This window comes from Geospiza fortis, unplaced genomic scaffold (genome assembly GCF_000277835.1).
Source record: "Geospiza fortis unplaced genomic scaffold, GeoFor_1.0 scaffold27, whole genome shotgun sequence".
Classification (NCBI taxonomy): domain Eukaryota; kingdom Metazoa; phylum Chordata; class Aves; order Passeriformes; family Thraupidae; genus Geospiza; species Geospiza fortis.
The window spans coordinates 5,744,401-5,756,722 of NW_005054329.1; the positions used below are offsets into that span (position 1 = coordinate 5,744,401).

The 12,322-nt window shown below is 46.6% G+C and overlaps 1 protein-coding gene across 1 annotated transcript in view; it reads left to right on the plus strand.

Moving 5' to 3' along the window:
* The window catches only part of DNM1 (dynamin 1), a 45,935-nt gene that overhangs the window by 22,092 nt on the left and 11,521 nt on the right, over positions 1-12,322 (plus strand). The window contains exons 16-18 of the mRNA XM_031057308.1: positions 10,211-10,320; positions 10,916-11,027; positions 12,194-12,205. Coding sequence (XP_030913168.1) covers positions 10,211-10,320; positions 10,916-11,027; positions 12,194-12,205 — 234 coding nt within the window. The remainder of the gene's footprint in view (positions 1-10,210; positions 10,321-10,915; positions 11,028-12,193; positions 12,206-12,322) is intronic.

Sequence of the window (12,322 nt, forward strand, 5' to 3'; positions counted from 1 at the left end):
GGCATCTGATGAGGACCAGCCCTTCAGGTCACTGGGTATTACAGATGAAACTTCTGAGTGCTGTCTGCAGCTTGTGACAAGCTGAAACTATCCTTGGGCCAGGCTCCCCATGGCCTCAGTACTGCTGAGCATTTCAGAATTGATGTGAATGTGGCTTGTTTGACGCACAAGGAGTAATATTTATGCTTGAAGTTCTGGCTTAGTGGGAAGTTGACAGGCATTTGGAATGAATTTGACCTTTATTCGTTTTGCTGTGGCAGCTGTGATCATCAAGGGTGTGATGGGTTAGTTCCAAGATTTGGACTTTCAGGCATTTGTGGGGCAGCAGTGAGTTTTCTGAAGGCACGTGGCAGTGATTTCATGCATCTCCTGGTTCCAAGAAAAAAGCTCTCTCAGAGCAAAGCAACAGGAGCTGTGGACCTGAAGCTCTAGCTCAGGTACTGGCTCCTTCTGACTTGGAGTAAATTAGTTAATCTCACCCAGGTACAGCTCTTAAGCGTGCAAAGTAGGAATGTCTTTTCACTGATTCTATATTGAGCATGCCAATATAAAAATAACATATTTAAAATGTTGTATTTAAAATTGTTTGAGTTGTAAATGGTCAGAGTTCTGCTGATCAGAAGTACAGTGATGTGTGGAATACCACTGATAGGAACATGGACCTACTCTGTAGAGTTGCTTGATATCTTGAATATTAGAAATTCTGGCAACATGCTGTGATGTGTTTCTGCTTCAGTGGGAATTGTTATAAGCAGACAGAATCGTTCCAGCTGAAATCACTGTCAACAGCATCTTGTTTCCAATGCAAGACAAAGGTAGATAATTGTCCCTTTTGATTACTTTGAAAATAGAAAGAATAGCTGCATGGTTCTGGTAAGGATGTGATTGAAAGGTTTAGTCCCCTCAATGTGCTGGGAGATTAAAAATGTCTGGTATGATGTAATGGCCCTGAGTTGATTAGGGTTTCTGATTGCAAATGAAGAAACTTCTCTGCCTCTTATTGTGGTTTGTGTCCCTCAGGTGTTCTGAGGCACTCACTATTGTGTCTGGGAGCTGCAGCCAGGACTGGATTCTTGTCTAGTTGCTATCAGTGGGCCTGTTTCCTTCTCAGCAGGTAGAAATGATGACAAATACAGTGATGAATCAGCCTCTAAATATTGCTTTCTGTATGGAGATGACTGCTGTGCTGCTATGGATGAGCAGGCAGCAATTTCCTAATTAAAGAACCAGGCATTGAAATGGCTTTCTCTAAATCAGTGTGTCTCTGCTGTAAGACCCCTGCCCTTTGTGTTCAGAGTTGCTTGGGGAGGCTTCCCTCTCCTCTGGGCTTCATATGCAGGTCGAGTGGTTATAAACATCAAGTAGTTTAATCAAAGCCAGCTGCTGCATCTGTATTACAGAGATGATCAGAATTCCCTGTTCTTCCCCCAGGGAGTGGGAGGGAGGGCGGTCTGCAGTGGGGATGTATAAACTGTTGATAGATTCCAGTTGCCTGGGATGAGGATTGGACCTCCCTCCCCTCCTGAGGGAGGGCAGCCTTGGGGGTTGATAGCAACTGGAGGTCTGCACCATTTCCCTTCTGCAGAGCTGCCTAATGAAAACAGTTCCCTGCCAGCCCCTGTCCCTTAAACACAGAGAACCAGCACCAATGAGGTCTGAGCTGCCTCTGAGAAAGGAGCCTTTGTTTTCAACTGAGTGGGAGCAGGGGGGAAAGGGAAGTGTGTGTTTTATTTGCTTCCTCCCCAAGTTCAACTCCTTGATCACTGGCTGTTGTGAGGGAGAAAGGAAGCAACGTCTGCCTGGACTCAAATATTGAATCAGGCTAAAAGTTGGTGCATTTGACGGGCAGCTGGGAGAGGCTTGAGCGTGGGGATTCCCATCCCAAACCTCAGTCCTGCATGGAGCTGACTCAACACCCAAGAGCTGCTCACAGTGCATGGTCCCCTGACAGACAGGGGATTTTTACATGTTTGTTACAGAGCTCTCCTTCTTCACCAGTTTGGGAGAACTCATGTCCTCTTCATCTCCTGAAACAGTCTCATGTGTTTTTAAAGTTGTACACCATGGTCTTTCTTTGCTTCAGCTCTGGAAGGAAGGGGGAGGCTGTCTGCCCCACCCTGCAGTTTTGTGGGCTCTCTTGTCTTAGTTCCCCTGTGCTCTGGCTGCTTTCCAGAGGGAACAAGGAGAAAGCTGAATCTGCCTTTTGTGGATGGAAGCGCTGGTAGCAGAGCTGTGGGTGCTGATGGGGGAAGGAGCAGGGTGAGGTGGTGTGTGCTGGGGCGAGGGTGAAGGCTAGGCCAGCACCTCTGGGGCCAGCAGGGCTGGGGACACTGCCCCTCCCTACCCTGTCCCACAAGGCAGGACCCAGTGTCTGTGGAATGAAGACATCTGGACCCCATTAGTGAAATACCAGTCTTTCCGCAGCACTGGCTTGTTTTTTTTCTCTGCCTCTGAAGAAAGGAACTGAAGCTTAAAATGTCTTAAAGGGCCCAGCATTACATGTTAGCAGGGATATATGGCTGTTGATGCTCTGGAGGGGCCTGAAGGAGGGAGCTGGGGAATGGGAGGGGAAGGAAAGAGGGGGCCAAGCGGGGGTGGAAAGTTGGCTCCCCACTCTGCCTTGCTGCCAAGAGCATGTGTGTGTGCTCCTGGGCTCTCTGTTTTTCTTCCTGTCTCCTTTCAATAAGTCAAACACTGGCCCCATGGAGAGTGGCCCCACAGAAAGCTTGGCCTCCCAGGACCTGGCGACCCTCCTGAGGTACCTGCATGTCCTGAACCCTGTGGGATCATGCTGCAGGCCAGCAGTGGGAAGGAGAGGTGGGGAGGAGCCTGCTCTGGATGCTGGCTGTACGGAGTGAGGTTTCCTTGCTCAGGGAGGCCATAATATCCCAGTGGAGCAGCAGCACAGCACCAGAGCACACTGGCTGCTCAGCAAGCGCCACAGTGGACATGATACAAGAATTTGATTTGAATACTCCTCCTGTCCAGATCCCTTCTGAAATGCACAGTGCCTGTGACTCTGCAGGGCTTTCCTGCCTGCTGGAAAAGATGGTCTGTGAGCTTGGAGAGAGCTGCTGGTGACAGGGACCTTGTAGGCAGGGTGGAATGAGCACTGTGCTCTGTGGTTCCTGCCAGTAAAGCTCACACCCTGCTCTACAGGGTAACTGTTCCTTCTGGAGTGCCTGTGTGCCACTGTGTGCTGGAGTGTTTGCACAGCTGGGTGGATGGATATATCTGCTGCTTCCTTTGGGTATTTTTGTGAGTGTTCAATACAGATGGAACCTTTTGTCCTTACTCAGGTAAATCATGTACTAGAAATTTGGGTCTTGTGTGAGTGAGTGGCTACATAAGAAGAATGACCTTATTGGCTTGGGGGTGTTCACATGTTGCATGCAATGTTGCTGCATTTCAGACCTGTGTGTACAAGGAGGGATGGCTGCAGAGTCTTAGATACTTTAGGTGCATGCAGATGCTTCATATTCCTTACAGATTGTGTTGATTCCTGATGCTGTTGAGCTTCTTCTCTGTCTTCATGCCTTCTCTTTTGCTTGAAACGTATTCCTGTCCTGGGGAAGTGACAGGCACTAAATAGCTGTGTATTCTGTACCTGTCAGTGTCCCTTACCCAATTCTAGTTTACAAATAAACACATGGATCAGTAGAGACTGTCCCCCCACTGTACACATGCACTTCCCTCCTCTCTGGCCCCATCCACTTCCCAGTCCATGTCCTTGAGGCCCAGATCAGATGGTAGAAATCCTTTTTCTTTACTCAAATGGCCCCAGTCATCAGAAGCTTGCTGTGATGAGTTGGCTGCAGTCAAGTTTTTGCATCCAGCTTGTTTTAAAGAGCATAAGAGTAGGTCTGCTCTGAGGTGGTTCCTCTCCTGCTTTCATGCTGCTCTCAGGTGCTCTCTGGAAAATGTTCATTTTCTTTACATTCTCTGTGGAGCCTTTCCATTCATGCACTTATCTTTTTTCACAAGTGTATGTTTTCTCATAATCTTACTCAGATTTTATCAGTCCTCATTTATGCTTTCACTTATTTTCTCTTCTTTCTCTGGCTGACAAACATCAAAGCAAACACAACATCCAGAGCATCCAAAACTGCAACTTTGAATCCCTTGTGGGTTTTTCTTTGTATTATGACCAATATTCTTTACAGTATGAACTCCCCTTCCTCCAGTCACCTTTCTATGCTTGAACCTGCCTTCTCAGGTAGCAAAGCACACCACAGTTGTGACTCTGACAGGCCTGTGTGTTTATTTCTGCATTTTATGGCAAAGCTTAGCATGTGAAACACAAGCCATCCTGAACACAGCTACCTTGAGACAAGCACGTGAAACTGAAAGAAATAAGAATGGAATGAGAGAGACAGAGCAGAAATAAGAGGGTTGTGAGTAGGCTGGTGAACAGGCAGGTAGAAGTGATCATCAGGCATTGCTCCAAAGAGTTAGACCCTCCCAGGCTGAGAGATGAGTGACCTCTGCATGCAGCCATCCCCAGAGCCCACCCTCTCCAAGCGTTCCCTCTGCCGTGCAGGTGTTGCCGTCCCCGTGCAGCACTGGCAGTGTGTGGTGTATCCCAGCACAGCCTAACCAATGTGCAGACTACTGTACAATCTCGTAGTCCTGAACAGGTAGTCTGAACACTGGGCAGACGGAGTGGAGCCTCTGCGATCTGCTCTCTGCTCTCCGGCAATCAGCAGCTCGTTAGTCCTCTCCCCTCCCTGCTTTTGGGATGGGGTTGTGCGGGGCAGAGATGGGGTGAACGAAAGTCCAAGTCCTGATTGGAAAAACATCCTCCTCTGGCAGCTGGGGGAGAAGAAATGTTGCTCCCTGCATGTTTCCAATTTGGAGCAAGTCTCCAAGCGCCTTCCTCTTCCAGTGCTGGTGTCAGGCTGGTACCTGGATTCCACCTGGGAGATGCTGCACCTTTTTAGAAAGAGAAAAAAAAAAATCGATTACTGCAGTTTGAGGAGGAAGTCTTGGCTGTCACCCAGATGTGCAGAACTTGTTGCTTCATTCAACTTCTTCTCTTCCCCATGGAGCTGTGTGGGAAGATCCTCAGGCCCCATTGCACCCTCATCTCCTGTCCTGAAGACCAGCGGGTCCAGAGCAAAGCTCAAACAGAACCAGCCTTTGCTTCCAAGCCCTCCAGAAGGTCCTTGGACAGGGTTGCAGAAGGCAACCTTGGCCAGCTGCCCTTGCAGCTCACCTCTGGCTGCTGCAGGAGCAATCCACATCCCTTCTTTCTCTCCCCCCACTACGCCCTGGCATTGCTGAGCCTCCCTCCCTCTTCTGGTTTTTGCTCCCTCCCTTCTTGCCTCCTTTCTGTCCTTCTGCCTCACTTGACGTGGCAGTGGAAAGCTAACTAGACTCGAGGGAGGAGCTTGCTGGCTGCTGGGAAGGCAGAGTTTGGCAGGAAGTGAGCGGCTGACGGATGGGGTTGCGCGGGGGAAAGGAAGGTTCCCTACCCTGCATGGAAACTTGAGGAATGCTGTCGCTTTCTGTGACGCCTGGCTCTCATCTAGTGATTCCAGATGTTACTCCCTGCCCACAGGATTTGCTCCCTCTCCCTGTGCTGCAGGGATAAAAGGGGACTTCATTCCTCTTCCCTTCCAGTTTTCCTTCTCCTGGTGTGGATGGTTAAGATTTGTGACCAAAAATGTGAACACTTGGAGCTCCCATCTTGGCACTGGTGGTGCACTGGGGAGGTGTAACCTGCCCTCTCTCAGGGGTGTGAAGCACTTTGTGTGTGTCTGTGTGTGTTGTGCTTTCCCTTAGCAAAGCAAGTCAGATACTCTGGGATGGTTCATCCCTGCCCTGGCACAAGGGGACTGGGGAGAAGTGCCTGGTTGTCCTTTGTGAGGGCTGGTGGGCATTGCTGTGATGTTAAAGGGGTCATGACAGTCGAGTTTTGGGCACTAAAGTCTCTCTCAAGCAACTCAGGCTTCTGCCTCTGCTTCTTCATAAGCCCCCTCATGGCTTCCTAGGGTGGCACTTGGCTGCAGGTTTAAATCTGCTCATTCTTTCAGCTGATGTGAATAAAAATCTTTAGTGCAGGTGAGTTAATTACCATTGCTGTGCTTACTAAGCCAACAGTAATGGTTGTGATCAATCATATAAGTCCAGTGTAGTGTCTACAGAGCTTTTGAAATAAATCAGCTTAAAATCTTAGGATGTGTTGTTTAAGTTAAACCAAGGCAACTTTCTGATGTAAATGAGCCATTACAGCTGCTCTGCAGCTTGGGGGAGGAATAATTCCTATAAATTATGGTCTGAGGGCAAAAGTGACACAGGTGGGCTGTGTCTGGGAAAGATGGTCTCAAGATGTGTTTGTGTAGTGGGATGACCAGGGCTTCCTGGAGGACTCACATCTCACAGATTCAGCTCTTCTACTTGCTAAGACAAGAAGCAGAAAGCAATTGCTAACATCTTGAGAGTGGTTGGTTCCACTTAAAAAGCTCAGCTCACTTGCTTTCAGATAGCCCCTGAAAAACACTTTGGAATTTTTCCTAATAATCTTTTAGTGTGCATGTATTTGTGCAGTGTGTTTATTATAAATTATGGTGTTAATGTTTCTCCATTGGAGTAGAGTTTTATTACTGGAGTTCCCAAAACGCTGTGCATGTGTTTAACAGAAACAATTTTACTGAAACTCCAGGCATCTCTGGGGCAGATTTGTTTACCTGTAATACTTTACATCTTGCAGGAGGAAAAGGAGATTAAGAGGTTTAAGCAAGATGAATTTCTCCTAATTTCACACAGCTTCCAATTAAAACAATGGCAATGTCTTCTCCCATATCTACAGACCTTTGTCTCTGTGCAGAAAAAGGTGTTTGTCATAACAGCTACAGGGAAACCTTTAATTAGTTTATTTATGCTCCAAATGCAAACTGAGATCTGATAATTCTGCCAATTACTTTCTTGTGCTGTGAGTGCCAATTTCCAACCTTAGGGAGCCCACACATGCATCTGTCAGCTTCATTTTGCATGTATCCAAGAGCAGGAAAATTTACTTTGCTGCTGAGGCAGTCCAGGTGAATGGAGGGAATGCTTGGAGTCAGGTTGGCTTGCTGCCTGGTAAATTCTGTGAACTTCTTGCAGCTTATTACCTACAGTTTAGCAACAAATAATTCAAGTGATAGTGCAGATTATTGCTATATCTGGCCAAAACCCCTCTCTAGGATTTAGCCACCATAAAGAGATGTGTGGATTTAGCCACCATAAAGAGATGTGTAGCAATAATAAAGGACGTTGGAACATCAGGCTGCAACTGCAGCATCACTTTTTTCCTGCAGTTATTGTGCTTGCCAGCCCACAACTGGAATGGCTCATGGATCCTGGTTGGTTTCCTGGCCATGTGTATTTTCTTTCCCTGGTAGATGCAGAGTACAGAGCCATATGGCTGCATTCTGCACTGTGCTGGGGGCGGGGGAATAATCCTCTGGCACTTTTCCTGCCTCTGCAAGGAGCTTGCAGTCATCTCTTTCTGCAGCTCTCCATGCAGGCTGACTCCTGGGGGGAGCAGCAGCCCTGATGAGGGGTGGTTACCCTGTGCCTGCAATATTCCCAAGCCAACACTGAGCACCATCTTCTGTTTTGTACAGTCTGGGGGTCTCTGCCTCTGCCACACCTCCCCTTGGCCTCATGGCTCTACAGATGAACTCACAGCCAAGGAGCACATTTTATATAACACATACTCTGCTGCTGAGGGACGGTTCTGCCTGATTTTTTTTTCTTCTCCTTATTGATGAAGGGCTATATGAATAACATAAGCCTCTTGGGATCAGACTGAGGACTTTGAATATAGGATTTCACAAACTACTTTCCCATTTCTATCTGTGCTCTTCCTTCTCTTCCCTCCTGACTCCAAGTCTGGAAAGCCAGAGAGAGAGAGAAGCCCTTTTCCCCTCTTGGCCAGGATGCTGCTCAGCCATAGCACACCCTGCCAGATTGCTAACGTATGGGCAGAGTGCTCAGCCAAAGTTTGGAGAGGCTCAGCCCTTGGCAGCTCATTCCACACTTTCCTGTCTCTACATTCAGGAAATGAAGTCAGATTGTTGATATAAAACAGGCTGGGTTGAAAGCTGAGAAGCTGGAAAGGCTGAAGTGGGGGACTGGGAAGGGGGAGGTGTAAGGAGATGGGGAGCAGCAGGGGCTCACTGCAGCCTGCCTGGCCTGGGGGCTCCCTGTCTTGTGCCCACATCCTCCACTTGATTGCTCTTGCTGCCTCCACCTCGAGGACTGATAAGTTGTGCTGGCACACAGATATTTTGTCTTCTGTTGTCTGTGGCAAGATCAGCGTGTGGAGATAGTGCTGTCTTGATCATGTGGCAGCATTACTTTGAGAGCTTGGAAAGGGTGAAAGTTGAAACTCTGGCAAAGAGCACGTTGTTTCCATATCAGGGACATGGAATTCCCTTACTTTTGGACATTTTTTCCTGAAGAATGACACTATTGCTGAACTTCTATGAAATTATGTGGGCCTAATGCAGAAGGTTTTCCTCAGACATCTTTAACATCAGCAGTTTTTGTTGTTGAGTGGTTTTTTTGTGGGTGTTTTGGTGGTGTGGGGTTTTTTATTTTGGTTTTTTGTTGGCTTTTTGGGGGGGATGTGTGGGGGGTGGTTGGCGGGGTTTTTTTACTAGCCCAGGGACTGTGGAGTGGATGCAGGGAGTTCCATTTAAGTGAGGCTGCAGTGAGGATGGTCTTACTCTGCCTAGAATTTAGCAGTTGGTGTTGTTCTCTTCTAGGTCACTAGCTCAGCCTAAGTCAGCGTAGTGACAACCCAGAGTAATAGAAAACTTGCAAGTTCTTTGTGGCTCACAGAATCTGAAGTAGTCTGAGTAGCTCTGAGAGCAGCATGTGGCTGACAGATATCCCAGTAGAAAAATACCTGCCCACATCTAATTAAAGCTGATCAGCAGTATTAGAAACTCCAGGGAAAATTGCTTGGAAGAATTCTTGTGTTTTCATGGCCTGGCATCTTTGAAAGGGAGTCTGGCAACAGCCCAAGAGATCTCTTCTGTTTTCTAGGTGCTGTTTTTTGGGATATTCCTGTTGCATATGATTAGCAGTGAACTGGTACAGTTTTGTCTTTGGGATATCTCAGTACTGTGAGGTGCTGGTATCCTTAGCAAACTCAAGTAAATTTAGCTGAAGCTTAAGAGGATGTTAGGCTGGACTTGCAATTGTCTGGGTGTTAGAGCTCAGCAGCTTTGTCACTTTTACCTGCTCCTCTGCCCTGCCTTTCCTTCCTGGTCAGCTCTTCAGGATCTCTCCTCACTGCCCAGCTTTGTTTTCCATCCTGTTTCCCCCAAGAGTGATCATGTTGTTTCCAGCCAAGAAAAGTCTACAAACAAGATCTCACAAGGGGACAGTCTCACATGCTTGCTTTGCACATTGGAGGATGCTCTGGGTTTGGCTTGGTCTTGGAGAACTGCATTCTGCCTTTTGGAGACCAGTGTGAGGGCTCCCTCTCCTGTTATGCTGGGGTATAATTCCCAGCTGGGAAAGGATGCTCTGAATGAGGGCCTTAAACCACATTCAGTTCTGTTAATTTGCTGTAGATCCAGATTTGAGACTAAGCACAGGTTATAATTTCTGACTTAGTTTCTGAATGCAAATGTAAAAGGTAATCAAGTTTTGATTTTTTTTTTAATGAAGGTGAAGGGTTCACAGTAACTAATAGAGTGTAGGACTAGGACAGTGATAGGATGAAGTAACAAAATCAGCAAGTCAAGTTTTCTGAAGAGGTAAATTTGAGATATATATACATACATCTATATAGACAAACCAGATCTTTAACACTGTATTTCACATCAAGGTTTATTGACACCTAACTTCTGTATCAAACCAGCTTCTCAATTACATCTCTGGCTTTTCCTGAACCTGAGTTGACTCCCTTTGCTAAGAAGAGTGGGACCACAGTGCTGAGCACAATCTGGGGAGGTTGGATATTGCTGTGCTGGTGTCTGGTCCTGGAGGAGTCAGTGGGACAGGGTTGTTGGGCCACATCACAAAAGCAGTTGGGAAGGACAAACTCTTGTTTCCAGCTTTCCCCTTCTCTCACAGACTGAAGGAAACAGAGGACCTGGGTCTGAGGATGCCTCTCTGTTGCTGTGGGGCCCTGATGCTGATAGTCCATGCTGGCAGAGCAGAGGTAGCCCTGGAGCAGGGAGTGACTTGTTCCTCATTCCCTTTTCAGGAAAAGGAGAAGAAGTACATGTTACCAGTGGATAACCTGAAACTGCGGGATGTGGAGAAGGGCTTCATGTCCAGCAAGCACATCTTTGCTCTCTTCAACACTGAACAGAGGTATGCTCCATCTCAGCACAGCAAGCTGCTGGAGCCAGGGACAGGATTCATGTAACAGAGTAGGGATGAGTGTGTTAGGATAGCTGTCCAGGAAAGATGTGAGGTCCTTTCAGGACAGCCACTTCCGAAGGAGATGGGAGGATTTAACTTCATTCCTTCTGATCTTACAGATATGTATAATTTTCCTTTTGTTTGCCAGTGCATGGCTTGTGGTGTGAACTTAACCCTTCAGCCTTTTGGTGTGGTTACCTCGGTCTGCCTGTGGCTGGGATATATATTTATAATCACAGTGTTCTTGGTGAGTGACTAGGGAAATCCATAAGACCTGGAATGGGTGAAGGAGTCCAGCAGCGAGCAGAATTGAAAAGAGAATCTTTTCCAGGCCTTGTTGAAACATACAACTGATTTGAGAGCAATCAAACCTGATTAAAAAAAAAAGTTCCTTCTGCAGGGTCATCAGGAGGTTCCTAGCAAGGGACCAAGTGTCTCTGTCTTAAAATGACAGGAGGATTCCCTAGTCATTGATATCCTTGTCAAATATGGGCAGATCTCTGAGTCGAGAGAGAGAATAATAAAATATGTGTCTTCCTGTCAGGAATGTTTACAAGGACTACCGGCAGCTGGAGCTGGCCTGTGAGACCCAGGAGGAGGTGGACAGCTGGAAGGCTTCATTCCTTAGGGCAGGAGTCTACCCAGAGCGTGTTGGGGTAAGTGACAGCCACAATAATGGGATAAGCAGGAGCACAGCATGTGTCTTGAGAGGGATAGCTTCATCTTCTTGTGTTTAAAATAAGTCTGTGAAGGTTTTGTCTTTCCAGAGCTGAGAATTCTTTCTGGTGCTTCCATTAGGGAAGCTTGAGATAAAGTAATTGGCAGCTTCAAAGGGAAGATAAAGTAGGAAAAGACTGCCTTGATAAATCCCTCTAGCTGTCTTGTTTTGTGGACATTAAATTCACAATATAAGGGTGACATTTAATACTGTGACTATTAACTGGTATGGTATCCACTGAGCAAAGGCACTATTCCTTTTTGGTAACTCTGTACAGCCTTATTAGGAACCTCCTGATTTAGCAGTTCTCCAACTTTCCTTCCTCCAGCTAATTAGGGAGGGATGTTCTTTGAATTTTGCTTTGTGGATACTCTAATATGCTCCTTTAGCAAGAACTCTTATCTCTTCCCTTCCCCTTGTCCCACAGCACTTATTGTCAGCATTATTTTGTGCTTTAAAAGTATCTTCTAGACAATTGTGATATTTGTTTCTGTTCAAAGCCTTTCCTGTTCCTCTGTGAGAGGAAGCTACTATAAATAGTTTTCCCATTAGAAAAGTGGTAATTGCTTTTCTGTTTGTATTTGTTGCTTCTAATAGATTTTTTGCATTCTGTCCTGTTACACTTGAATTTTGCTGGTTTTTCCTAACAAACTGATAAGAGATTTTAAAAAGAGGCTTAGGGACTTGATTTTAGCAGTGACATGACTTCAGATTAGCTTTGAACCAGACTGGGCCTCTTAGCCACAGTGGCCATTGGCACCTGTTGCTGTGCAAGTGGAGGGGTGTGACATGGGAACCCTGGTCCCTGTCTCAAATCCCCTGTAAGGAATGGCAGTGGCCCCTGCAGGTAAGAAAGTTGTCCTTTGTTACTAACAATATGGTTTCCTTTGCAGAACACCCCACTTTTCAGTTTAGCTAAACAGTTCACTTGTTCCCCTTCTAGAGTAATAGGGGTACTGATGTATTTTTAGTGGGATTGGTCTTTTGCTTGTCAGTGCTATTTTGGGACCTTCTCCAAATTCTGAGACCAACTAAAAGTCATTTTTTATTTTTTGTCCCTTTTTGTTTTAATTTTTTCCATGTATGCTCAAACTGGCCTGCCAGGACAAGGACAAAGTAAGTCTGACCCCCTCTGCCTGTGTTGCCTCCTGGGGCTCTCACCAGATATTTCTCTCATTTTTTTTCTCCTTTTGTCACAATTTCCTGAGAGGCATTTGCTTCATTTCCCTCTTT